The sequence below is a fragment of the Leptonychotes weddellii genome, chromosome X (assembly GCF_054177405.1).
Source record: "Leptonychotes weddellii isolate Sample4059 chromosome X, ASM5417740v2, whole genome shotgun sequence".
Lineage (NCBI taxonomy): Eukaryota > Metazoa > Chordata > Mammalia > Carnivora > Phocidae > Leptonychotes > Leptonychotes weddellii.
In genome coordinates, this window is record NC_138385.1 from 18,042,946 (window position 1) to 18,070,822 (window position 27,877).

Consider the following 27,877-nt stretch of genomic DNA (forward strand, 5'->3'; position numbering starts at 1 on the left):
TTCGTTGCCATGCTGTTTTAAGCATCTAGCAGGATGTGAGCCCAGGTGGCTAACGGCAGGGCTGACCAAAGAAAGCTCCCTCCCTCCCCTCCGCCCTGCCCCCAACAGCGGGCTCAATGAACTTGGAAGGGGCTGGGAGGTACGCTAAGGGATTTCACATGGGGCCAAAGGGCAAAATAGCTGGACTGCGAGCCCATTCTGGCCCCGCCACATCCCAACCGAACACTGTGTGTTCTTGGAGAGGTACCCCCGGTCTGGAGCTCAGTTTTGCTATCTGTAAAATGGGGAAAGCAGAGTCACACAAGTTAAACCAGCCCACATAGGTTCAAGCCCATCCGAAGATGCTGGAGGATTCGACAGCATTGTCACCGTAGCTGCACTTTGGAGAGTTAAAAGGGCTACCCACGCGCTGGGAAGTCTGGGATGGTGATTGGGCACTGCTGCTGAAGTTGTTCCCAACTTTGGGTAGGGTCATATTCCAGAATGCTCCCCACATTCCCTCCTCCCCCACGGCCAAATTCCTATGGCTGAACTCCCTGTCCTGTCCATTGGCGTGGAACCCACCCAGGGTTTAGAGGTGATGAGCTCACATGGCGGGCAGGCTGGCGTACGTGCCCCTTTCTGGCTGGCCGTCCTGGTTGCAGAAGCCTCGGCCACCTTCCCTTCCTCTCCCTCCACAGGCTCAGCAGGGAGCCTAGAGGCAGCCCTCGTTCCTTCAGCCTGTGGGTGCAGCCAGGAGGGCCTTGTAGGGCCAGGGGCAAGTTGCGGTGGTCGGAAGCAGCTTCGAGGGTGTGGAAAGACCAAGTCAGGAGCCCGAGGGGGTGGGAAGAGCTCTGACTACTTCCAGCAGGTGGCGATAGGGTGGGGCTCTCCGGGGGGCCATGGCGCCCCTGGGGGTAGGGTACCGCCTCATACTGGTCGTGGCGGGCGGGGCAGTGGTAGGAGGCTCTGCCAGCTAACAGGTTGGGCCTCCTGGGCTCACAGGAGGAAAGGGACTAGCTGGCCCAGGGTGCGGTGTACAGGCCCAGAGGGGGCCAGCCCGGGGCCAAGAAGCCCTGTGTCCCTGGGGCTTAGTCCTGGAGAAGGAAGCTGAGGCAATGGTCTCCGGGCAATGGGCCGGCAGGGGCTGTGGGGGCGCGGGTGGTGCAGGGTGAGGGGAGCCGAGCTCAAGGGCTGGCCGGGGAGTCTGAGCGTCTAGACACTCCAGCCGAGGACGGTAAGAGAGGCGACTGCCCACAGACAGGCCAAGGAGGCCATACGCGGTGCCCCTGCGGGCAGGGGCTCGGTGTGCTCCCACAGCCACTCGAGCTCCTCCAGCAGCTGGCGCTGCCGCAGCTCCGGGCCCACCTTCTCGCGGATGGTCTGGTGATAGTGGTTCAGGTGCTGGAGCTGCCAAGGGAAGGAGGGGTGAGGGCCTCCCCCGGCCAAGCTGCCACGAGGTGAGGTCTTGGTGCCAGCCAGTCCCCGGCGATGGTACTCCGGCTGCCGCCCTGGCGCAGGGGCCCACGGGTACCCACAGATACCCACAGCTCCCCAGCCATCATCAGGCCACAGGCGTATGCCCTGGGGGCTTTTCAGAGGCAGCTCACCACAGTGGCCGTTTAGTGTCACAGTGACACTTCCGTGGGGTGCGTGGGGGACGGGAGCGGAATGAAAGTTGGGCAAGCATCATTATCCCCATTTTACAGAAGAAGGGACTGAGGCTTATATTAGGACTTGAGGTGGCAGAGTCCAGAGACTCAGACTCCCCAGGAGTTCACTACCTGGGGTTGGGCAGGTTGGTCTGACCAGAAAGTTCTAGAAGCTTTGGAGTCTCTGGTGAGGTCAGGGAGGGATGCCCCAGTGTGTGCCTACAAGCCAACAGCGTGGACCTTCCCAGGGGAGCGGAAGTGGCAGAGGGTCTTGGGGTAGGGGGAGCAGAGGCGAGAGAGGCCCAGGGTTGGGAAGAAGGCAGTCAGTGGTTCACGGGCCAAAAGATGGACGGTGCTGAGGGTCACTTACGTGCTCGGGAGACAGCAGGCTGACATCAATGAGGTTCTGGTCATAGGGCACCAAGGACACCACTTCAAAGGTCAGGTAGGACCCTGGGTACTGGGATGCCACAGGAAAGGTGGGAAAGCAGGACAATGAGTGAGGAGAAGGGGCCTGGCTGAAGGGCGGGAGGCAGCGCTCCACTCAGAAGCCACGGGCACAGGGAACTGGCCCTTGTCAAGGCCGAGACTCCAGGTAGGCTGAACGTCCTACAGTCCCCTTGTCCACCCCCACACCCCGGTCTGTCAGTCAGCACCTCACCTTTGGTGCTTATTAGGTCTGTATTTCTCAAAGTGCGTGCATCCATAGCACTGCGGGGGCCTTGTTAAATATGTAGATTCCCGGGTCCACCCCCCGGACCACTGGAGTGAGAACTTCTAGCACAGGGCTGGGAACACACATTTTCATAATTTTAAGATAAGTTATTAGGTTTTTATATCTATCTATCTATCTATCTATCTATCTATCTATCTATCTAATCTATATCTTTATATATCTCTATCCAAATCTCTTTGTATCTCTCGATTGACCTACCCATAGAAATAAGTATAAAGAAGACAAAATAGTCCATAATTCCCGTTTCCCAGGGATCCCTTGCATGGGTGTGCTTAGAAAATTCAAACTACAAAAAGATACACAATAAAAATGGAAAGTCTCCTCCCTGCCCAGGTTCCTTCCTAAAAACATTTAAGACATATACAGTAATTAATCCATTAATTAATTATTTTAATCCACACAAAATGGATCCTACCACATGCTTTTCTGCACCTCTCTCCACCCTGTTAATAGTAAATGTAGGAGAGCGCTGCATATTAGCACAAGAATATCTACCTCACTCTTTTTTAAGGGCTGTGTAACGGTCCATAGTATGCATGATGATTTATTTAATCAGTGGGATACGTAGGCTGTTTCCACTTCTTTTTTTACTGTGACTATTGATGCTACAAAACACATCAATGTATAAAACATCTTGGTGACCTTTTAGGAGTAGATCCAGAAGATGTATCTGGCAGAGGGATTGCTGAGACAAAAGGTATAGGCATTTTATTTTATGTTATTTTTATTTTATTTTTTAAAGATTTTATTTATTTGCGAAAGTGAGTGAGAGAGAGAAGAAGCAGGGGAAGGGGCAGAGGGAGAAGGAGAAGCAGACTCCCCACTGAGTAGGGAGCCCAGATGTGGGGCTTGGGGCTCGATCCCCAGACTCCAGGATCATGACCTGAGCGGAAGGCAGATGCTTAACCAACTGAGCCCCCCAGGTGCCCCAAGGCATTTTGAATAGATATTTTGATAGATATTGTCAAACTGCCCTCTAGAAAGATTGTATCAATTTGTGCTTCCTCCAACAGTGTGTGAGAGGGCCCATTTCCTCATAGATTCACCAGTACTGGGTATCATTAAAATCTCTCATTTTTTGCCAGTCAGATCGGTGAAACACGGTAATCTATTGTTTTGATTTGTGCTTAAGAATAAAGTGGAGCATCTTTGCATGCTTATGGATCATTTGTGTTGATCTTAGAGAGTTGCCTCTTCATGTCCTTTGCCTGTTTTTTTCTGTTTTCCCTATTTTTGTCTTATTGATTTGTAAAAAGCTCATGGGGCAAAAGAAGGAAATGCGTGCTTTCCCTGTTGTATGTGCTCTATTTGTCATACATCTTTTGACTTTGTTTATGGTATTGTTTCCATATAGACAGGTTTTTTTTTAAGATTTTACTTATTTGAGAGAGAGAGAGAGAGCACAAGAGCATGAGCAGGGGGAGGGGCAGGGGAGAAGCAGACTCCCCGCTGAGCAGGGAGCCCAATGCGGGGCTTGATCTCAGGACCCTGGGACCATGACCTGAGCTGAAGGCAGACAGTTAACTGACTGAGCCACCCAGGTGTCCCTCCATATAGACAGTTTTACATTTAATTTATCAATCTTTTTCTTCACAGCTTCTGGGTCTTGCATAGAAAGGCTCATTTCCACCCTGGGATTATAAATGAATTTATATAGATTTTCTTCCAGATCTTTTATGGTTTTACCTTTAAATCTTGATCCATTCAGAATTTTATTTTGGGGTAACAGTAAGGTTCTTCACTTTAATAGCCCCCCAAATGATTAGCCATTTGCCCCCCCACCCATTTATTAAATCTCTCTTGTCTTTACTGTTTTGAAACACCAGCTTTATTATAAATTAAATTCCCATTTTGTTTATAGAAATTAGAGGGGCGCCTGGGTGGCTCAGTCGGTTAAGCATTGCACTCTTGATTTGGGCTCAGGTCATGATCTCAGGGTCGTGAGATTGCCCACGTCAGGTTCTACCCCCAGCATGGAGCCTGCTTAAGATTCTCTCTCTCTCTCTCCCTCTGCCCCACCCCCCCAAGAAAATAATAAATTAGAGGGTGTATTTCTGGATTAGCTGTTCTATTCCACTGTTACATCTATCTCTCCCATCTCTGGTGCCATACTGTTTTGTTACAGTAGCTTCATCATATGTGCTAATATCTGAAAAGGCTAGTTTCCCTTATTGCTCTTCTTTTCCAGAATTTTCCTAGCTACCTAGCTATTTTTGCCTGTTTATTTCTACAAACTTTACTACCATTTTGTGAAGTTACAAAAGCATCCAGTTAGCACTGAAATTGAGGTTGTCTTGAATTTATAGATAAATTTCCAGAGAAATGACATCTCCATAATATTGAGGCTTCTTTGCAGAGAGCACCATTTACTTAAATCTTTTTTTATGTCCCTCAGTAGAGATTTTCTCCATATAAGTCTTTTTAAGTTTTTATGTAGGTATTTTATCCTGTTGGTTGCTATTATAGGGAATCTTCATATCTAATAAGCTCCCCTGGTGATTATTATGGGCATCAAAGACCAATGATTTAGAGCAGGGATACTGATTCATTTGGTCTAGAGTGGGACCTGGGCATTGGCATTAAAACCAAAAAGCTCTTCTGATGATGCTGATACTCTAATGTGCAAACAGGCTTGAGAAACTCTGAGTTATGGAATTTTTCTGGAGCAGAGGAAAACTCCAAATCAATTCACGTCTGCCTATTAAATGCCCTTCTCCTTGGACCTTCCTCATACCCCATACAGCCCAAAGTCACCGCCATGCTGTCTACAGCTCTAGCCTGTCCCAGCAGCACTTTACCTTGGTCTTTGCTTCTACCACAAGGGCCACATCTTCAAGACGTATCCCGAATTCTCCTTCCTGATAGTAACCTGGTTCTAGGAGACACAGAGATGCTGGTGGTATTAAGCAGGAGGAGGACCCAAGCCCGTTGTTTCCTGTACCAGTCGAGGAGTGGCTGGAGGCCCAGCTGCCTGGCTGCCCCAGGCTTGGGCAGACCCACCACTGACCATGGGGGAGGCCAGGCCTTGTGGCCCAGCAGGGAAGACATAAAGGCTCACTTGGATCCTGGAGGCACTCCCATCTCCTGGTGTGCTACTATCTTGTTACCCCAGCGTTTGACTGGAGACTCCAGAGTTTGGATGTACAGCCAGGAACCAACTCCCACAGGCAAAATGAGGGTTTGAGCCGAAGGGTTTTAGGATTAGGGTGGGACAATGCATTTGGGGCTGGGAGTGCTGGAGCCCAGGGGGCCTGTGCCTGGCATGCTCCCTGAAGGCTGGTGCTCCCTACACTGCAGTCCTGGGCTGGTCTTAGGGTGGGGAGGGGGGTAGAAGAGCCCAAGAGCCATACCGATGGAAGTGAACATGCCCTTGGCCATGGGGATATTGCCAGACTGGAATCCCACTGGCCCTGGAAAAAGAGATGTAGGCATGGTGTCAACTCTCCCATACTCACCAGCTTGGAAACTAGCAGGCTCTGGGGAGAGGCAGGTAACTGGGGGAACCCTGGGGCATCTCTAGCAGCACTTGTCCACCACATCATTGTCTACCTGGGGCTGGTATGGAGACCCGATTGGCTCTGCTTTTGTCTATGCCAGCCAACCGCTAGGCCTTGACCTGCCACTCTTCCCTCTGAGGCCCTCCCTGATGCCAAGCAGGCAGCAGGAAGGGCCAGGTGCTACCATTTCTCACTTACCTTGTGGAACATCACCTCCCACAAGCTGGGTAACCCTGGATGGGTCACTTTATCTCTGTGGGTCTTAGTCATTTCCATACCTGTGAAATGCTCTACCTCCTTCGTAAGAGGGGGGACCCCAGGGAAGTGTAGAAGAGACACCTACACTCGTGCACACCCAGGAAGTTGCCAATGCCATGGCCTGTCCCGTGACCATAATTGAGCCCAACATCCCACAAGGCTCTGCGGGCAAAGATCTCCATCATTCTCCCTGGAAGAGAGATGGGCCTAATCAGTCGGCTGGACCCCAGACAGTCTGCTTTGCCCCTTCCTGCTCTCTTCTTCCAGAGCCAACTACCAAGATGGTACCTGTGGAGAGTCGCTCCTGAGAGGCAGGTTAGCAAGCACTTTTTCTAGCACATTCTACATCGTGCCTACATTACCTGCACTGATGACTCTACTATAGTTTCTCCCCATCTATCAGGATCCCTGCTTCCCCCAGAAATCCTCCCATGACTGCTATAACCCACAGTGACCTCCCCCTCCCCAGTGAGCTATAGTATTAGATTAGGAGGCAGGAGGCCTGGGTTCAAGGCTTGGCTCTCCCAGTGACCCCTCTGTGTGACCTTGGACAAGTTGCTTTCACTCTCTGGGCTGGATTTTCTCATCTATATAATGGATGGGATGATGATATAATCCCTGCCCCACTAGCCTCCCAGGGTGGCTGTCTGGGTCCAGTGAAATCAGGGCCTGAGTCTCTGGGTCCAGCCTGGCTTCTAAAACCCACCTGATGTACGAGCAGGAAAGACGAGTCTGGACAGATCGATATTTCCTATCAACACGCGGGTATATGCCTCCTGATGGGGAGAGGGAGAGGTAACATGCTGCGTAAGAGGAGGATCTTGGGAGTTTCCAGCTCCCAGGCCTACAGGGGGGCTGTGTTGGGGGGTAGGTGCATGGTCATGTGTGGTCATCCAGGTTCTGGAAAATGGTCAGAGGCAGCTGAGGGGTACCTGTTGAAAGCTGGAGTTTGGTCCCTGTGATTCTCTTTGGCTCGTCCACAAGGGATGCTTATATATGGTGGTGGGCTGAGGCCTGACAGAAGGGAGTTGGGAGGCAAACTCCCTGAGCTAGAATCCTGACTTGGCCACTCACAAACTCTGAGACCTTGGGTAAGCAACTTTAACCGCTCTGTGCCTCAGTTTCCTCATTTGTAATGGAATTCTCACAGTACCAGCTCATAAGGCTGTTGGGAGGAGTAGGTAGATTCATGCACATAAGGTGCTTCAAACAGAGTAAATGTTCAAATAGAGGTCAGCGCCCTTATTACTGTTACGATCATCCTTCCGTTTTCTTAAGGCCTTATGTTTGGGTTGGGGCCTCATAATCTGGCAGGTCAGCCTTGCTTACTTGGGCTGGTTCACCTTGTGGATAAAGGGAGGGAGGTGGGCTGACAGTGACCTCTTCACTCCTTGTGGCAATGTGGTCAGTCCCTTTCATCACACACACACACACACACACACACACACAGGCTTGTCATCCTGTGCAGGACAGCCTGGAGACTCAACCCACTAAATTGTGAGTTCCTCGAGGCCTGGCCAGCTTTTGTTTTTTCTCTCTTTCCAGCACCACGTCTGAGCCACAGTCTGCTTGCTGAATGCACGAATGCGGCCCCCTGCTCCTCACCCACCCAGAGGCCCCTGGTGCACACAGAGGATGTCCCAGCCTCAGCGCCAGGTGGACCAGCCCTCGCTGCTTTCTGAAAACCTCCAGCATCTTTCCACCTCCACGTCTGAGCCTGCCTGTGCTGTTTCTCTCTGCCCGGAACGCCTGTTTCCCTCCTTCCTGCTGCGCACAGGGCTAGGTACGCAGACAGCAGCAAGTATTTGTTCACTGATTTACTGAAATGGGATGATGAAGAGCTTCAGCTGAGCCCTGCTGGAGGGCTGAAAGATCTCTGGGGAAGTAGCCAGGAGCATTGGGTTTTCTGGTTCTAACTTGCTGTGTGACTCCGCGCAAACTACTTAACCTCTCTGGGCCTCCGTTTTAGCCTCTGTAAAATGAAAGGCTCTTGCTGGAGTGATTGCTTGGATGTCCCTTGGCTAAAGGTGGGTAGGGGAATTCTGGGTCCAATGCTTACCTTTTGGAAAGCAGAGGGGGTACCCCAGTGGACTGTTCTGGTGATGTCTGTGGTTCCATCCCTGCGGGCAAGGAAAATCAACATATACAGCTCTGCTGAATACTTGGGGGTTGGGATTGTGGCTGTGTGCTTCCCGTGTGCTTTCCACTGGGGTTCGAGTGGCAGGAGTGGGGTGGGGGTGAGGTGGGTTAGGGGTAAAGGAAGAACATAGATGCTACCATCAAGTTCCCATCTTCCGCATCTGTGCATAAAGGGACTCTGCAAAGCTATTAAGTTCAAAATCGCTGTACTGTCTGACAATCCTGATCCCCCACATGCATACTCCACCCCCATACCACTTATTTTGGCTGTTTTATAAATCTGAGTTTCTTGGGTCAGCCTGGCTTTCAAAGCAAAGTTTCTTCCAGGCTTTCAGGGAGGCAGGAGAGAGGGGAACGTCCCATTTTTACCAGTGGAGAAACTGAGGTTCAGAGAGATCATCACACTCTTACACATTCATATATTTACCATTTCTAGAACACTTTTGCAGCTCCCTGGGAAGGGTAGCAGAAGAGGCCACATTATCCTCATTTCCCAGATGAGGCAATTGAGGCCATGAGCCATCTCCCTTTCTGAGCCTCAGTGAAGCCAGGCCTGGAGCAAACAATGACTCTCCCCACAGTCCTCTCCTTGTAAACATGGATCTGACCCAAGGACTTGCTCAGAGTCCTAGGGAACTGAAGCCAGAAGCCAGAAAGTCTGACTCCCAACCACCAGCGGCAGCTGTGCCCCCAGATGGCCCCTGTGGCCACCACCAGGGAGGGGGAGGGGAGAAATGGTCCCAGGGCCCTGGGGATTCCCCCCTGGGAACAGGTCACAGGGCGTGGCAGACTTCTTAAAGAAGGAGAGAAGAGGAAGTGAGGTGACCATTTCCCCGGCCTCACCCTGCCCAGAGCGTGCCCCAATCCAGCAATGCCCCACAAATCTACTTCCTCTTTGCACACTGGCCATCTCAAGTACGCAGTACGCACAACGCCAGACTGCAGAGGCTGCTAGGCTAAGCTCTCGCGTTAGCTCCCAGAGCTGCGCTCCGAACAAGTGAAGAGCCCTTGTCATTAGCACATTGACCATCTCCGCGGGATAGAGAAGGGGAACCGGTTTGAAAGGACTCCTTGCTCCTCCATCAGTTCAGCACACCCCTTCCTCCCCCTACCAGCCCCGCCCAAGCTTTCCGCAGTCCACTTGCTTCCTAGCTGAGAAGGGGAAAAAGAGAATCTACTGGCTCATCTCATCTCAACTTCTGTGTGAACCATTGGTCACACATTTGGAAAAATTGGGGTTAGCCTATTCTGCATGGCTGTCCTGTCTAGGTGTTCAGACTGTGCACTGTACAAGGGTAGCACAGGCACTTCGTGGTTATATAGGAATGCCAATGAGGGCACACGGGTGCACACATAGATCGTGGGGTCTCGGAGCAGGGGGAGAGGGCCCTCCTACATAACCCGGCATGGTCACGCACACACTCACGCATATCTACTCACAGACGCACGCCCGTGCGGCTAGGTGTGCCCTGTTCCGGCTGGGCTCCAGGCATCCCCTGAGACTGCTTGCTGCTCTCAGAGGCCTGATCTTGCCCCCCCCACCCCAAGCCGACGTGGTCACCTGGTCTGTGCGGTGCGAGGAGAACGCCTGCTGCTGGTGGTGTGGGGACCATGTCCGGGGTGCGTGTGAGTAGGTGAGAATGTGCATGCGGCCCCTGTGGGGCCAGGCAGGGCTGCTAAGCATGGCCGCTCGGACTGTGTCATGATATGCGGGCTCCAAGAACATTTTACTTGAGCAAGGAGAGGTGTTTCCTGATTCACACAGAGCTGCTGCACGGGCAGCCCCACCGTTTTGGCTTCCGTGTGTTTCCCACTGCGCAGGGGTCCCCGGGTGCGCAAATGGGAACAATGCTCAGGCTCATTCCACCAGGGCTCTCCGTTCTCAGACAGAGGATTCACACCCAGGAAGGGGAGCTGCGCCGGCTCTTGGGAAGCCCCGGATGTCTGAGCTGAGGTAGTTGGCCAGGGCAGGGTGGGGAATACATACCAGTATTGCCCCCCAGAATCCAGCAGGTACATCTCATCTGAAGACAGCTTCTGGTGCTGCTCCTTGGTCGGACTAGGAAGGGGAGAGCCACTGAGAAGGGGGCAGCCTAAGCCTGCACTGTGCAGGGTAGGGGGCCCTGAGTGGAAGCAGGGGAACCCCTCATCCCTTATTTCCCTAAGGGCCCTGGGGGAGTACTCGGTTGATGCCGCAAACGTACTCAGTGCACAACTGTTGATCTGGTACCTCACCGAGCAAGGATCCCAGGAAGGGGAGAAAGGAAGGAGCCCGGAATGCGGGAGCCTGGAGAGCCTCAGAGAGCATCCAAGGCTGCCATCTCCCCCTACGTAAGGAGCCGCAGGCCTGCAGAGGCTCGGGGGCTTGTAGGGGGCTGTGTGGTAAAGCTGGGAAGGAGCTGGGCCTGGACCCAGATGCTCAATCCAGTGCTCTCTCTCTAACTTTCTGTGGCCCCTGAGAGCAGAGGGCCCTGAGAAGCCAAGACACAGGAAGGGGAAGGGGGGTCCTCGAGGGTGGGGCTGGAGAGCAAGAGTTGGTAGGGCCAAGGAGTTCCTCCCCTGCTACTCTCTAGGAGGCAAAACGGGCTGGGCCAATGCAGCTGTAGGCTTGGGAGACTCTAGGGGAGGGAATTCTGGGAGAGGCCAGGCTGGCCCATGGAGGGCGTCTGATCTCCTCCTGCTGTGCTTGTGCCAGGCTGAGGCATTCTGGTCAGCTTGGGTCCCCAACTTCCATCAGGCAGGCCTGCAGGTGTTTGTTTTCTATGGAGCCAAACATCTGGTTAGCCCACCTCTGGGCCCACCTCTGGGCCCACCTTCGTTGGCCCAGGCTGAGTAAACAGGCCTTTCTCCCTGTGTATTCGAGAGCTTTAAGAATTAGCTAATATAAATAACTCACAGGAAGCCAAGGAAAACCAACAGCAGCCCTGCCTCCCTTCCAGATCCCTCAGCCCTGTGTGCTCACAAAGTCTCAGCCTTTTGTGGTAGAAAACTGCTTGGGCCTTTTCATTTCCAGAAGACTCCTGATCCCTGACTGAGCTCTATTGCCCACCAGTAGCCCCCACAGTACTGAAGGCCTCAGACCTTACATGTGGACTTGGGTCCCCGAGCATTCCCTCCTTCACACCCCCTACCCCCCTGCACATACCCCAGGATCCTGCCCCACAGGGCCCTAGAAGATTCCTTCTCCTGAAGTACCTGTAGTGGGCCAAGGCAGCGTTCAGGCCACTAGCAGAGATGGTTTCGAAACTGGGTCCTGAGGAGAATTCTTCCTCTCTAGAAAGTACAAGGCAGGAACGGTCAACAGATGGGCTCAGAAGCTAGGCTGGGCCCAGGATATCGAACCAGGGCAAATGAAGGTCATGGCTGCCTCTACCTCAGCCAGACTCCGTTTGGCGCTCCCAGCGCCACCTCCCGGTGCCATCTTCCCAGGCTCCAGTCTGTTGGTGACGGAGCCTTCAAGGTCAGAGAAGGAGGGACTGTAGACACCAATTATCCCCCTCCACCTCCATTTCTCAGATGGGGAAGCCAAGGCCCATTGTCCCACAGCAAGTTCGTGGTAAAGCCAGAGTAAAGAAACCTAACTCCTCGTGTCTGAAAGCTTCCCCAGCCCCAGAGCAGCATCCTGCGCCTCAAACCTACACTATGCTTATGGCCTGGGCCAAGCGTGCCCTCCGGGAACGTCCCTCCCCAACTTGGTATTTTCAAGTGGTCCAGGAGCCCCACTTGGCCTGACCCAGCCTCCACGCAACCCCCCCCCCTCCGAGAGAGGGTCTGTGCCTGAAGCAGACACTAGGGGGCACTGATGGGTTGTGGCCCTTCTAGTTGTCCCGCTTTCAGCAGGGGGCCGGGGACTGTCGCGGAACACGCGCTGTCCAGCTGCCCTACTACCCAAGGACCTATTACTCCTTGTTCCAGAGAGCCCCCCCCGCGCCCCGCAATACAAGGAGGTGATTCTTCACCCGCGGAACTGGTCCAGCAGCTCTGCCCCTGAGAACTCATCCACCGTGCCCTTGGGCACGTTCTTCTCCAGCCAGACCAAGTAGCGGATCACAGCCACCGCGTCCCGTACCTGAGCAGGCGAGCAGGGCAGAGGGGCGGGCTGAGTGCTCGCAGCCGGGGCTCCGGGATCAAGGGGATCAGCTGGCTGCCCCGGGAGCTGAGCTCCACACACTCGAGGGTGTCCCCGACTGTTTGATGATGTTAAGGGATTCTTGGGCAAGTTTATATATATGATCATAATGTGGTTAGGTTTTGAAGAGTTCTTATCTTTCAGAGATACTTACTGAAGTGCTATCTTTTAGAGATGCTAAAGTGTCGACAGAAGAAACCTTCTGATACCTGGGATTTGCTTTAAAACCATCCAGCGACAGAGGCTGGGCGTGTAGGCAAGGAATGTGGCCTTACGTGGGCCAACCGGCCACAAGCCGCAAAGCGAGTGAGGGGGCGGGCGATCATTAGGCTGGTTTCTCTACTTTCGTATATGTTTACACTTTTCTATAAGAAAAAGTTTGGTAAAGTGAGGCGATTTCTTCTCGTTTCAACAGGAATATCCAAAAGAGCAAGCCATCCTCTTGCCAGGGTGGGGAAATCAGGACAGCAAACACTTACTTAACACTTGGAATGTGCCAGGCAGTGATCAAAGCAATATGTGTATATATATATATATATAATTCAATATGATTATACTTACATAAGTATATAATTCTGTTTATATGTATATAGTTATATATTTATAAACTCATTATATACTTATATAAGTACATATTTCTATTTATATGTATATAGTTATTATATGTATTAAAATATTAATATTACTTATATATTTTATAGATATTATATATTATATAACATGTATGTTTATCTGTCAATTTAATCCTCACCACAACCCTACGCTGTAGATTCCCGTTACGATACTCATTTTGCAGATGAAGTAACTGAGGCCCAGGGAGGTGAAGCAACTTGCCCAAAGCCACCCAGCTGGGAGGTGGGTAGAGGAGCTGGGATTCGAATTCAGACACTCTAGCTTTGGGGCCCAGGCTCTAGACCATGGTACCAGGCTAGGAATAAGGAGGTGAAGCCCAGGTGGGTGCTCAGGAGTCTGGTGTCCACTTCTCTGTTTCATAGAACTTCTTCGGGTTTCTTGGCAGGGTCTCCTTTCTAACTCATCAGACCAGGAGTTCCCAACAGGCTAGGCCGCCTGCCCGTGACTTACATGGCTGGCCCTGAGGAGGGCCTGCTCCTTGCTGTTTTTCACCGCCTTGGTCACCATCACTGGGGAGTAGGTGTCTCCTATGAGCTTCTCCTGTCATGGGCAGAGAGGAGGAGGTCGGGGAGCATCTCCAGGACACAGTGGGGTTTGAAAAGGATTGGCCGGAAGGCCCAGCTAAGGCGAGGCTTACCATTCCCTACAGTGGCAATGACCTTTCCTTCCTGTGCTTTCTGGCTGCCTAGGTCTCTCCCTGTCTCTGTGTCCAGCTGAATCTTACCTCCCTCCCTCCCTCCCTGCCCCTGGATCCCAGCAGCGCTCTGGGATGGATCAGAGCCTAGCCCCTGCCATCTCCTCTAATCTCTTCAGAGCAACTCCTCTGACGTCAGGGCTCGTACTGCCATTTTGCAGGTGAGGAAACAGAGGTCCAGACTAGCTAAGTCACTTGTCCAAGGTCATGACGCAGTCAGTTCAGGGCAGAACCAGGCCTCAGTCTCAGGTTTGGCGACCTCAGAGCCTCTGCCCTGCAGGCTGTACTCCGTCTAGTCTCCTTGACAACCTCTGAGCTCTCTGTGGATAGACACCTGCTTCCTCTTTTTCCATCTCTTCCCAGGGAGGCCTAGAAGGGGTCTGACCAACTGCCTGAATGGCCGAGGGGCTGTGGCCCCACTTTAGGTTGAGACTTACCAGGGCTGGAGTGGGGGCGGGGGGTGATGCCTGGCCCAGGCGGGGGCCTGGCAAACCTACCGTAGGTATCACTTCGTAGAGCCCGTATGTAGTATAGCTGGTCCCGATCCAGATCTTCACGTCTCCGGAGGCGTAGGTCTGGACACTGCTGCGGGCCTGGCTGTAATCTTCGAGTTGCACACACATGGAGCCCGTGCAGCTGGAGTTCAGGTACTTCCGGGTCTCAGAGTCAAGGCAACTCTTGTTTACAAATAACCTGGGTGGGGAGGAGAGACCAGGGGGGCTCCTGAGGGTCTCTCAGGACGGTGCCAAGGACAAGGATCCCTTCGTTCTTGGAGGTCAGAGGAACCCCACCAAAGAGCCAAGCAGACCAGATTTGGAGTGCGTGGGAACAGAGGTCAAGGGGTCAGGAAAAGCCGACTGGAAGCTTCCCTGCTTGGGGGCAGGCGGCAGGCAGCAGGCTCCTGGGAGGGCTGCATGTTAGGGCAGGGTAAGCGGTGGGGCAGGTGAGGGGCGGAAGTTGGGGGAAGTCCCGGAGAGCAAGCCGAGGAAGAGCCGTACCTGATAGAGGAGTCCGTGAGCAGTGTGTAGGAATAGAAGAAGGGGTTATAAGGGATGTCACTGCCACGGAGGTTGAAGAGCCCTGGGGAAGAGAATTGATGGGCATTTTTTGAGGCTGATCTGCCTGAGGCAAGTCCATGTCCCACCTTTGGCCCACCGTTTGCTCTGGCCCCCCAAAGATTCCCAGCAGTAAGCCTGCACATCTGCCTCTGAATGTTTCTCAGGTATTTTTTTTGGCGGGGGGAGGTCTCTGAGGCGCTGATGAGAGTTACAGACCCTTCCTCGCAGAAAAATGAAGATACCCAGCCAGCAGTCAGCCTAGTTTCAGTGGGTTCCCAGCAAATCTGAAGCCCAGAGCTGGGGTCAGGTCAGAAGCCCTGAGCCACACTGCGACGGAATCGGGCGGCACTGGCTGGTGGCCAGGCTGATGGCAGGTGTCAGCTGGGCCCCTTTCCCTTCGTGAGACAGCTTTTGCTGCTGTGGTCAGCTTGCTCCAGGCCACCTGGTTTTCTTGTTCCACAGACGTGATCTCCTGCCTCCTAGCTTTCTCAGTTCCCACAGGCCATGGCCACGGAGCGAAGCCGGGGTATATGGTGACTGGGGGCGGAGTCCTGGGCTGCAGGGCCCAGGAGGCATGGGGGTTGGGGGGACCCAGGTGCCCACCCCGTGTCCACGAGTCCATACTCACAGGCTGTCTCATCGAGTGCCGACAGAAGGACGGCAGTTGGGCCCTTGCGATGCTTCTGCATCTGGCTGCGGATGCCAGCTACTTTCTCCTGCCAGGGGCTCCCTGGAAGCAAAAGAGCCCAAAGAAAGCATAAGCAACGTACTTTCCCTTTGGCGCGCTGTTCCTGAGAGGGCTTCCTTAGGGCAACCGTTTTCCATGTCTTTCAAAGCAACAGAAAACGTCCTCCAAACAAACTCTCACCGTGTAGCTGTTAAGGACATGGACTCTCTGGACCAACTGTCTGCATTCCAGTTCTGGCCCTGCCATTACTAGCTGTGCGACCTTGGACAAATTACTTAACCTCTCTGTGTCTTATTTTGCATGCCCGTAAAATGAGGATGGATCGTCATACGATAGTATCTGGTCAATAGGGTTGTTATGGGGATCAAGTGCATTAGTATTTGTAATGCACACAGAACGGTGTCTTGGTGTATGGTAAGTCCCGTGTAACTTTCTGATCAATAAATAAGCATGCAGAACAGAGATCAAGAGAGCAGCCTTAGTTGAAGGGCGAAGGGATCAGGCTAGGTCATGTTCAAGCCTCTTTTCTGAAATAACCTGGTGCCTAATTAGCCACGGGTCCTTGAACATGGTTTTAATCCCTCTTTGACCCATTTTATAGATATTAAGACTTCGGGAAGGAAAAGTGACTCGTCTAGGTTTTCGTAGCTAGCAAGGGGTAGAGCTGAGATTTCCACGCGGGTCTGTTTGACTACATGGCCCACCCTCTTACTCTATATGGACTCTGGACTCCCTTGCTAACACAGTCAGTCCCCAGACTTGTCCTGAAACTCTGTGTCACAGAGCTGTCCTTTCTAGGATGCTTGTACCCTGGTTCTAGTTTTCATCTTTTATTCCTACTCTCCGCAATGCAGATGAAGAGTCTGCCCCTAGGCAGGGCTCAGAATTTGCTGGCAGAAGGTCATAAACATTAAGGACCCCAGTTGGGCTCAGAGATTAGGCATAAGTAACTTAACGCCATTTAAAAAAGCTTTATGCAAACAGGGAAAAACTACTTAACCAGAGCCAGAGCTTTGGGTATGATACTTTTTAAGGATTATTTTATTTTATTGTGGTAAAATACACATACAGTAAAATTTTATCATTTTAGCCATTTTAAAGTGGCTAAAATTCATTCAGTGGCTTTAAGAACATTCACACGATTGTGCAACCACCATCACTATCTAATTCCAGAACATTTTCATCATCCAGAAGGGAAACCTTGCAGCCAGAAGCAGTCACTCCCCATTCCCCTCCCCGCTCAGCCCCTGGAAACCATTCATCAGCTTTCCGTCTCTATGGATTTGCCTATACTGGATATTTCATACAAATGGAATCATACACTATGGGGGCTTCTTTGGATTCTTTTGCTTAGAATCCTGTTATCAAGTTTCATGAATCTGTGACAACAAACGAAAGCCAATTTAAATTGCCTGATGCATACAGGTATCTTTGAATAATTAACTTTTCATATTCTTCTCTTTGCCCTTTGCCCCCTTTAAAGCCTATCAGTTGCTGGAGAGAAAGTCTCGCCTGTCTCTGTAAGCTTATAGACTCAAGAACTCTATGCTTGGGCTTCCAGGCCCAGTTCCGGCTCTGGATGGCTTTTCCTTGAAGACTAGCAGCCTATGAAGGCGCAGCATTCCCTCACTTGTGGGCAGTGACAAATCCCATATGAATTCTTCCTCAGTCCCTGGAAGGTTTCCCCCCTTTATCCCCTCCCCTTCCCGACATAACTTCGCCCTTTATCTGAAAGGGATGAGTTTTATTTATGATTACACAGTCTTGGATAGCAAGTTTCTTTAAAAACTTTTTCGGGATGCAGAATGATTCTGCAAGTTCTATCAGAACGGATAAAGAAAATTGGGCACAATTTTAGCTTGTTTCATCATCCTTGCTTTTTTGAAATTTCCCTCCTGCTTTCTTGACTCCTTTTCAAACAAGAAATGTGCATGGACCTGTGTGCGGAAAGGGGCCTCTCGGATTGCCCAATATTCCTAGGAATCCATGTCCGTTGGCTCTTTCGGAATTCCTGGGGAGGTAGCGGGTGGTGGTGGCCAGGATGGTGATTCATCATCAGTAGCCTGGTCCTGGTCAGGATTTTACTTACTACTTACCAGAATCATAGAGCATGCTGTTCTTTTATGACGTTAATTAGATGGTATCAACGACGTCAAGATGAAGATTATCGATGTTAGAATTTGGGGGGGGTCAGTTAACTTCCGTTTGTGGTCTGGCCAAAACCTGAACCCTAATTTGTGCCATGGATTGACCCTGAGCTTAGTGGTATACTTCCTTTGTCAGCCGGCCCACCTGACCCTAGTCATCTTACTACAGGAGGGCCGGAAGTCAAGGTTTGAATGAATCCATACAAACCGGTCTCCACTACCAGACAAGCAACTCGTACCATGTTTTTTTTTCTCTCTCTTCAAAGGGGTAGGGTTTTGTTTGTTGTTTTTTTTAATCTTGCTCCGACTCCCTTGTTTCTTCCCTTCCTGCTCCCTCTTGCTTCAAATCCTAACACTATCTATTCCAGCATTTTCTAAATATGGTCTGAGGACCTTTCGATTCAGACTCTTTGAGATGAGGGGGCCCAGACGTCTGCTTTTTAAATAAGCATCCCAGGCAATTCGGGTGCACAGGAAGGTTTGAGAGGTGCTGCTCGGGTAATTCCCAGGACAACATTTTCAGCCAAGGAGCAGCAGTGGGGACCCGTGTTGCTTCAAGCTGGGAAGAAGGAGCTTAGGGAAGCACCTGTGAATGCGTCCTGCAGGGCATAAATGGGCTGGCTTGGAACCAGAGGCTTCTGTGACCCCCACGCCAGGTCCACAAGGTTGTCTGTGATGGGCACCAGTTGTATGTTAGAGTTTTTGAGGGCCATGTCATAACTCTCCCAGGAACCTGCAGAAACAGGAAGCCGTCACTCGTCCCCTGCCTATTTACACCTCAGGAAAAACTGTGACTCCAGCAAAATTAGTCCTTGTCTGCTCTGCCTTCCACTCCACTCCTGCTACCTCAGCGGCCCAGAGCAGGCCCAAGCAGGCTGGTCCTCCTGGGGTGTGGCCTCCCAGCCGCCTCTCATTGCCTGAGGCCCACCCCAACACTGCCCACAGCCAACTGGCGAGGCCTATCTTTTCAAGTGCCAATGGCCGTGGGGCCCTCTTCTCAGGACTATCCATTTTAACTGAGCATCAGTGCCACGACCCAAAGGAATGGCGATGTTCACGTCATCAGAAAGGCTGGCAAAGAAGCCAGTTCTGAAGGGGGAGCCTTTAGGTACATATTCATGAAGACTCCACCCTTGGGGGCAGGCTGGCCAGCTGGCTGGGACCCCAGAGCTCAGGGAGCTGTATTCCTAGGGCGGGGAGGGGACCATGCTCCTTTGCTCAGAAACCCACTGAACTCCTTTGACCTTCCAAGCTGCCTTCCAGAAGAGGGCTCCCAAATGATTCCAGTGCCATAATTGGTAGAGCTCCAGAGCACAGAGGACGGTTCTGGGTTCAAGAACATCCTGGCCTATTGTCTGCTAGATCTTAACGATTCCCCAAGTCTTCTAGGTTGGGTCTCAGTACTCATGACTTTAAAAAAAAAAATCTGCGTTCATTCTTTTAAATGTATTTTCATTTCACAATCCATGAACAAATTTTTGTTGCAAAATATTCGGCAACTACAGCTTCAGACACTCTATCTTTAGAGTCATCCTGTCCCTCCTTCTACCGAGGTATGCTTCTTTACATCCCAGAGGGGCTGAGTCACCCTTGTTGGTGTGGACAAATGCAGGAATGAGGGAAGAACATACCAATGGAGAAGAGAAAGGGGTCGAAGCCCACACTCCCTCCGGCAGGAACCTCAGTGAGGAGCCAGGTGGTGATGGAAGCTATGTCAACTGAGAGGAAGACAGGAAAGAATGTAGAGTCACCTCCAGAGCCAGCCCCAGGCCTTCCAGTCAGATTTCTGTCTATGACAGTCCTACCATATCTGTCCTTGATGTTAGCCTCAAAGGTTAGGGATGGCTTCAGATTTCCAGAGTCTCCCATAGAGGCCCATCATGGCTTTGCATGCATCCTTACCTGTGCCTTCTTGAACCTAGTCCAGGTTTCAGAGTTTGGGGGACATGCGACCCTTTTACCTTCTTTATGTAGCTCCCAGTTGCAGTCCATCTGCCGCTCAGCCTGGGTCCAGTAACGACTGTCGGTCCAGAGACCTGCCTTCCCCATGGTCACCACTGCAGTTCCTGGGGCAGAACAGAGAAACTTGGAGGTGAGGATGAAGGTGGGGAAGGTGGTAATGCATGGGCAATACGGTGCTGGCTCTGAGAATGTCACAAGGGGCCTCTGGAAAGAACTTCTCTCCTCCGTTGCAAAGAAGTGAGGCAGGTGACATTAAGGGGAGCCCTGGGGGAAGCCAGCCTGGGCATCTCTGCTTTGTGTTGAGGCCCTCTCCTAAGGAGGGACGAGTGGGGTCCGCTTCTGGCAGTCCCAAAGAGTCAATGCTGCATGTAGGTGCTCTCAGGAAAGATGGTGTGGTAGCTAGTATCAAGACTCGGTGGCTGATAGGGCCACTAAACCAGGGGCTTCGCTGAAGACAGGCAGAGGAGCCAAACCCAGGGATTTTGGCAAGGATGGGTAAGGCAAGGGAGCGTGAAGCCCAGGGGAAGAATGTTTAAGGATCAGCAAGGGAAGCTAGGATTTCATTCAAGGGGCCGGGATCAGGCTGGAAGGCTCCTTCAGAAACTGGGACCCCATAAAGGGCCTCTGTGTTTGCGTCTCATTTGGCTACGGAAGGTGTCCCCAAGTGAGCCATGTGTGAAGGGAATCAGCGGGCCCCTAGTGGCTGGATGTGGACATAGCATCTGTTCCAGAAATGGCGCCCAGGGTGTGCTAAGCTAGGCCTGGCTGCCGCAGGGACAGTAAGCGCAGGAACAAAGCCGGGAGGGCCATCTGCCTTGTGCAGAAGTGTGACTGGTGGGCTATGATGTGTGCCCTAACAACCCTTTTCAGAGTGGTGGAGGGCAGGCAGAGCCTCTGGACACTAGGTCCTGGCGTCCTGGCTTCTGAGAACCGGCCATATCAGAGCCTCTGTGACCACATCTGGGTCTACCCACAGAAGCAAGAAGGGCTGGGAAATGGCTCTCACCTGCAGACCCTGTAAAGCCCGTAATCCACGCACGCCTCTTGTCGCGATTGCCGATGTACTCACTCTAGGAAATCAATAACACCATCGTTAGCTGTTTTCATGGCGTTAGACCCCCCCCCCCCGCACCCCATGGAAGACTCCCCCAACCACATCCCATTTCTTTCTGTCTGGTTGAATCCAAGCCCAGGCACACTGGGCACCTCTTCCAGGAAGTCCCCTGTCACTTCCGGACCTCAGATCTCCCCTTCCTTTGGACAGCTGTATTTCTCGGAGTCTAAATCCCATAGTCCAGCACTGGGCAGAACAGCCAAAGAATCTCATCTCCCTGGCCAGAACGCAAATTCTGTGCAGTCTGAGATCATGTCTTCTGGTTCTTCTGGGTTCTCCCCTCCAGCTGTCCCGCCCCTCCCCAGTACAGTACACTGGGTACATCATCAAGAACTTCTACAGAGGGCTTCACACATTATTGTATTTTGATCATCATCATCCTTCGAGACAGATCTCAATATTTCCATTTTGCAGAAGAGGAAACTGAGGCTCAGAGACGTTGAGACAGGTGGGAAACAGAGAAGTTTCCCGAGGTGGGACAACAAACTCAAACAATCTTATTAACACTGACAATGCCTTCTCTTCCCAACAGGCTAGTGCTGGGAAGGTGGATGGGATGGAGGTGGGACCAGTGGTGGGGAAAGGGTGGGTTGGGTGCGCAGGGGCGCTGCTTGGGGAAAAGCAGTTCTTACTCAGACAATCTTGTTTCCTGCCTGCCCCCCTCCCCCAACCTACACCTCAAACTCGTGTAGCCCGGGCCTCTGGATCATTCCAATGCTCCATCCATCAGGTTATGGGAAGGTTCGAATTCCTCCAGTCCAATTCCTAGCCCACACTCTAACCTCCTAGGGCCAGAGTACCCTAAACCTTCATTCTGGATCTGCCATCTAAGAATTGATCAAAATCGATTCTGAACTTGTTGGCAGTTTCATTGCCCGAAGTCAAGGAGATTTGGCAGTGTCTTCTCTCCCGTGTAAAGGAATACATTCTCTCAGCTGCCTTAAAACTCCCATGTCCAAGCCACCTCCTTCCTTCCCTTTGCCTTTTGAATCCTTTCTCTGCCTTCATCTTCTGAGAGTTAAGGGCCTCTGGTTTGTGACCTGTTCTCATTGGTGGTCGACCCAGGATAGCAGAGGGCAAGGGTGGGGGAGGAGCTGTCCCTCACCATGTGGGCATCCGTTTCGGGGATGATGTAGGCAGAAAGATTCTGGACGTGCATCTGCTGGCGGAGGGCTGTGAGCTGTGCCGTGGTATTGACCGCAGTAACTGGAAGGTACTGACAGGTGACAGGAAGACACCAAGACACACACTGTTTAGAGAGAATCATGCCCAGGCCCCAGCGTGTGGAGGGGCTGCCACCTTCTCCTTAGGCAGGTGCTGGGGGTAGGTAGGCTGGGCCAGCCTGGAGGGGAACGGGGCGGCAGCTGATGTTACGGGTTAGTCTAGATTAAGGGGCCTGGGCTGAGCGGAGATGGAGGTGTTGAAGAACTTGGAGAGGAACTCCTTGTGACAAAAAAGGGACCTGAGTCTGGGATGGGGGCATGGCTGAGAACTGTGGGAAGCCGAGCCCTGGCACTGGGCCAGGTTAGAGGGACGGTCTTTCTCGGGATACCTTGGAGGCAGAGGTGCCAATTTAGTAAATCAAAACACAGGATATCCATCCGGTCACATTTGAATTTCAGACAAGCAACATACAATGTTTTAGAATAAGTATGTCCCATGTGCTATTTGGGGCATACTTAAACTAAAACACATATTCATTATTTGAAATTCAGATGTAACTGGGCTCCCTGTATTTCATCTGGCAATCCTACGTTGGGGACTTTTTCGAGTTTCCACTCACTGGTCCCAAATGGCAGAGGGGAGTGAATGAGTACCCCCAGGAGTTTGGGACATTATCCAGAAAGATCCCCCTCTAAGCCAGACATTTCTTTAAAGGCTGGTTTATCTTTAAAATGAAAAATGTGTGGGGCGCCTGGGTGGTTCAGTCGTTAAGCGTCTGCCTTTGGCTCGGGTCATGATCCCGGGGTCCTGGGATCGAGCCCGGCATCGGGCTCCCTGCTCAGCGGGAAGTCTGCTTCTCCCTCTCCCGCCCCCGCTGCTTGTGTTCCCTCTCTTGTTGTGTCTCTCTGTCAAATAAAGAAATAAAATCTTAAAAAAAAATTAAAAAATTATTTTTAAAAATTTATTTTTTAGAATTTTTTATTTTTAAATTTTTTTAATTTTTAAAAAATTTTAAAATTTTTAAAAATTTAATTAATTAAAAAAAGAAAAGTGTGGGTTTTTTGTTTTGTTTTACCTTCTGCTCAATGACATAGCCATGTTTGTTTTCATATAAAAGCCTACCCACCTGCCTGCCCCAGTGGTCTCATAAAGTTGACGCTGCAAGCAGATGTACCCCATTGGGCCTGAGGCTTAGGGGACTGCTGGCAGCCCACCAGCTTTCACCTCTGGCCTGCCCCGGCCTGAGGAAGCTCTTTCGCCCTAATCTGGTTGTGGAAAGAATCTTCTGGTCTCCAGGTAGGAAGCTGCTGACCTTTCAGCTCCAATATGCTTGGCCTTCTCCCCAGTCACACCCTAGGCCTCGCTCTCCTCCTTTCCACCGGCTTTTCTAGTTCTCTGTCTTCCTCCCTCCTCCCTTCTGTGCCTCCCTCTGCGCTGTTCCTTTAGAACTTTTGTTTTCTTTCCTCCCATCCTCCTGCTTGCCTCTGCCTAGCCTCCGCCAAAGGCGAGTTAGGGGCCTCCACCCTCCTTCCCGCCCTCCCCCCACAGTGGGGCGGCCCAGGCCAGGACGGAAGTAGATAACCTGCTGAGGGATAGGTGGGTGGGTAGGAGGGAGGGATGGGGGATGTCAGACACCTGAGAATGTGCTGCTCGCCCGGAGGGATGTTAATCAGAAACAGGGGCCCCAGAGTCCGGAAGTCAGGAGAAAGGCTCGTAGAGGGAAAGGCCAGCAACTGAGCCAATGGGCGTTGGGAGGAGATGGGAGCTGAGGGGCGGGGCCGGGGCGGGGCCGGGCGGGGCCTTACCGGAGGGCTGAGGGAACAGTTTCTCACATCCTCTCCTCTCAGGTCCACTTGTTTTGGGTGGCCCCAGGCACCCAAAGCTAGAAACCGGGGGAAAAAATTCAGGGTCACTTGGGAGACCAGTTAGCTTCTAGAGAGCACAGGGACTTGGTCTCCTAAATCGCACTCCCCGTCCCCACCGGGCCTCCATCCTTTTAAACAAGCAGTGCTGTCCAACTCGAGGATAAAAATAATCACATTTCATAGGAAATTAGGCGGAATGGGTTGGCACCCTGGGTCACAATCAAGGAAACCTGTTTCATCGACAAGTGATTGCCACTTTTGCAGGGGTTTTAGTGCTCATTAAATCAATTTTTCCCTTCTAATCTAATTGGGTCTTTTCGGGGTTTACCGAACTGTTGTGTGTAAATTAAATTGTTGTAATCAAATTTTCTTTGAAATGCTCTAGAGGATCTCGCTAAATAATCACCCCACCTTCATTTTACCCTTCTATAAATCTAATTTTATATATATTGGGTTTACTTAAATTCAAGGCCCACTTGTGCCATTTATTACAATCCAAATCTCTGGCTCTCATTCCAGGCCCATTTTAAATACATAAAACAGTTGATCCCAGTCTGACACCGTCGCCTGGTGGAGAAAGGTAGGTTAGCATTTAGAGATCTTCTACTATGTGCCAGAGCTCGGTAATTTATCTATGGTATCTTATTCTATACTTGCAACAAGCCCGTGAGGTGGGTATTACCGTCTGTTTTCTATAGAGGAGGAGGCTAAAGCCCAGATAGGTTTGGTAACTCGTCCAAGTTTTGCCACAGTGAGTCAGTGGTAAAGCAGGGATTTGAACCTGGGCCATCTGAGTACAAAAAGTCAACCCTTCCACAGAAAGGACAGAGTATATGAAGACTTAGTTTCCAATTTGGGCTCTGCCCCAAATTCGGTGTGACCCAAGGAGAGTCACCCAGCATTCACTGGCAAACATTTCCTGAGTACCTACTGTGTGTCAGACACTGGGCTAAGTCCTACAGGCTCGGGGCCTTCCAGCCCCAGAAGTCCTGTGGTCTCTGCTAGTCCTTCCCTCCAGCCCCCGCCTCTGGGGGGGATCTCCTCAGAGCGTAATGGGGGCCTGGGTATGGGGAGACACTGTACTTTTACCTTCTGAGTGGGCTGAGCTACGGAGAGGAGGGTGGCTAGCATCTAACACCATAAATACCCTGCCCGGCTGTCTTGGTCTCATAAACTCAGCGGGGAGATGAGACCCATACTGTTGATCTAAGAAAATGATCCCGTTTCTGTAGGAACAGATCGTTGGCAAAATGGTGATGCTGAGATGCCAACATGAGAAGCAAGACTCCGCCAACCTGTGTCCCTCGGGACACCCAGATTGCTGTTCTCTGAGGCCGGGGCTGTGGCTCCCAAGGGCAGGCTGTGCAGCTGAATCTCTCTGTGCTCTCTGACACAGGGCCTGGCACTGGGGAGGTGCTCAGGAATTGGGTGCTGACTGAATGAGCTGGGTCCTGCTGACGGAGAAGGAAGGGAAGGGAGGCCTCCCTAAGGCTGGGGGTGGAGTGGGCGTGGAGGGCACTGAGCTGGGCATCTCGTTGTGACCAAAGAGGAAAACAGGGCACCAGAGGAGTTAGGCTCCTTCGAGCCTCTTCTTCACTTGGATTTGACTTGGTCCATGTCCATCCTGTCCTTGCTGGGCCTGCGTCACCCAGTCCTCAATAAGAATCTTGCTAAGCCAGTTTAGAGACAATCCCCCACCCTTAATATCTGATCACCTTTGCTATCTGATCAAATTCCTCATCCTTCACCCTTCGTATCTGTTCACCCTGGCCTGCCTCCAGCAAGAATCCTATTAAGTTGGCTTAGTGAGAACCCCCCCACCCCTGATGTCTCCTCTTAGTAATTTTCCATCCACTGTCCCCCTCCCTCTGTTCATTGGCTGTAAGTCCTCAGCCATCTATGCTGTGTTCAGAGTTGAGCCCGATCTTTCTCCCCTATTGCAGTGCCCTTATTGCAATAGTTTTGAATAAAGTCTTCCTTACTCTTAACAAGTACCAGAATCATCTTTTCTTTAACAGGTGGGAATGCAAAGGTGCCAAGCCAGACTTGACCTGAGTCTGGAGGGCCCCAAGGACTGGCCCCGGGGTTCCTCTTTCTCAAGACAGAGGAGGACCAAGAGAGAAAGAGAGAACCTGGGCCCCAGTCCTTCCTCCAACCCTTTCTGAGCCCAGAGGGGAGAGGCCAGAGCTGCTCTCCAGCTGGACCTGCCCTCCCGGCGTGGGAGGGAGGGACCAGGATGCACATACCACAGAGGAGGACAAGCCAGGGGCAGCAGCCCCAGCGAGCCCGGGCCATGGGATCTCCAGATGCTGGTGCTGGGTGGATGGAGGGACAGGGGAGAAGGGGCAGGGCTGTTTCCCTGGCCTCTTCCTCCAGGCCTTCCCAGGACAGGAGCAGCCAGGGGGCTGGGGCTGGCGATGGGGAGGAGGCGTCCGGCCAGGGGATGGAGAGTCCCGCTCTGGTCTCCTGTATCTGAGGGCTCCGGGGAGTGGGCATTGGGAGTCCGGGAGTCCGGGTGGGTGGGGAAGCTCGCACTCTCCGAGCCCGCCCTGTGCGAAGTCCAAAGATCCCCAGGGCAGAAGAGCAGCCGCTGGTCTCCATCAGCCTGCTCCTCCCCCCTGCCCCCTCTTCAGCAGCCCGCCCCCGTCATTCCCGAATTCTGTCCCCCTCCTTCCAGCAAGCTGTTTCCCATTAGCTCCCCCACCCCAGGCTCTGGCTCCGAGAGGAATGTTTATCCTTCCTCCTCCCCTGAGCTGGCCTGTCTCAGAAAAAGCCAGTGTCCTCTCTCCCTAGTGTTTGGGAAGCCCCACTGCACGCCTCGGGGAAGCTGGTTACAGCTGGGGAGCTACTTTCTTCAGCTGGGGTGAGTCCCCTCAGGAGAGCCCACTCTGTAAAAGAGCCGCCAGCCATTGGCCGAGGAAGCCCGCCCTTCTCCCGGGATGGCTGGGATGGGGGGGCGCCCACTCACCACTCAGCCCTTGGAGCCATTCCTACGTGGGAGGGAATGAAGGCCCCATTTGGAGGGATCAGGGCATGCCACTGATGAGGGAAAAAGACTCAAAAAGGGGAGTTTGGGGGCTCCCAGAAGATGCATTTGGTGAACTGGACATGTCCTTTCTGCCACAGCTTCTAGAACAAGGCTTTGGTTCCCCTGAAGTATGGATCACTCCTAACCAGCATGAGTCCCTACAGGGGAAGTGGGGAATACGGGGCCAGCTTTGTCTCCACACCCAGGGCACGAGCGGGCAGCTCGCTGCACCAGCACCTATAGGCAGCTCCCAGTAAATGCCCTCTAGAACACTCGGCCAGAAAGCAATACTTCCGAGAGCCAAACAGACCCAATGGACAGGTACTTACCTAGCCATTGGTAAGGTCCCAATGAGGGGCCCCAGAGGCAAACTTTTGATTTTATTTTTAATGTATTTACACTCTGCTCCCATCCACAAGTTTAAGGTGGCTTTCAAGTAATCCATCCAAATACAATAAAATAGATCCATTTGGAAGAGGGGAAGGGGGTCTTCATGGGACTCCCTGAAGGAGGGGAATTGAAATGAGTGAGGAGCTTCAGTGAACTCCACCTCCAGGAGTAAAGGCAGAGGGCACAGCCTTAGAGGATAGGCCAGGAACAAGGACTGTGAGAACCCTGTGTGGCTCTGGGACCGCTGACCCTCCCGCTGTCTTTTCTCTCTCCCCCTCAGCCCCGTTCCAGGACTGGGAACGACATGATTCCCAGAGACCAGAGGACAGGGGAAATGTCCCCCCAGACGCCCTATAGCCCCTTGTGCACTGTGATAGCCATCCTGAAGGTCGAGCAGGTGGACTTGATGGGGCCATGCCGAGGAGGGACCCCGAAGACAGCCTTTTAGGTCGGACAGCGCTGCCTTCCCCAGTGGAGCCAGACTGCCGGGGTTTCAGTCCCAGCTCTGTCACCCACTGGCTTCGTGGTCTCAGGCAAGTGACTTCGCTTCTTTGAGCCCACAGTTTCCTCACCTGTGAAATGCGGTAATACTAGGACTAAGTTCTTTTTTTTTTTTTTTTAAGACTTTATTTATTTATTTGACAGAGAGAGAGAGAGAGCACAAGCCGGGGGAGTGGCAGGCAGAGGGAGAGGGAGAAGCAGGCTCCCTGCAGGGCAGGGGGAGCCCGATGCAGGGCTCGATCC

The 27,877-nt window shown here is 52.2% G+C and overlaps 1 protein-coding gene across 1 annotated transcript; it reads right to left on the minus strand.

Annotated features, from left to right (window-relative positions):
• XPNPEP2 (X-prolyl aminopeptidase 2) lies at window positions 1-26,306 on the minus strand. The gene is made up of 21 exons (XM_081808269.1): window positions 25,962-26,306; window positions 23,656-23,732; window positions 21,792-21,902; window positions 20,579-20,642; window positions 19,572-19,676; window positions 19,242-19,328; window positions 18,197-18,343; window positions 15,404-15,505; window positions 14,716-14,797; window positions 14,215-14,410; window positions 13,474-13,563; window positions 12,221-12,330; window positions 11,457-11,534; window positions 10,249-10,320; window positions 8,182-8,242; window positions 6,829-6,898; window positions 6,208-6,312; window positions 5,718-5,777; window positions 5,166-5,242; window positions 2,002-2,091; window positions 1-1,389 (listed from the first exon to the last, which is right to left on the minus strand). The coding sequence occupies exons 1-21, from the start codon at window positions 26,209-26,211 to the stop codon at window positions 1,195-1,197; spliced, it is 2,229 nt and encodes a 742-aa protein (XP_081664395.1). The 5' UTR covers window positions 26,212-26,306; the 3' UTR covers window positions 1-1,194.
• Between the last annotated feature and the right edge of the window lie 1,571 nt (window positions 26,307-27,877).

What these genes read in the sequence shown, in the direction of transcription:
- XPNPEP2 (XM_081808269.1), bottom strand. Translation starts at nt 26,211, where the DNA reads ATGCCCACTCCCCGGAGCCCTCAGATACAGGAGACCAGAGCGGGACTC. An exon ending in GATTCTGGGGGGCAATACTG is followed by an intron (nt 8,243 to 10,248) that starts GTATGTATTCCC and finishes CCTTGCCCGCAG; the next exon opens with GGATGGAACCACAGACATCA. An exon ending in GGGCATGTTCACTTCCATCG is followed by an intron (nt 5,243 to 5,717) that starts GTATGGCTCTTG and finishes TGTGTCTCCTAG; the next exon opens with AACCAGGTTACTATCAGGAA.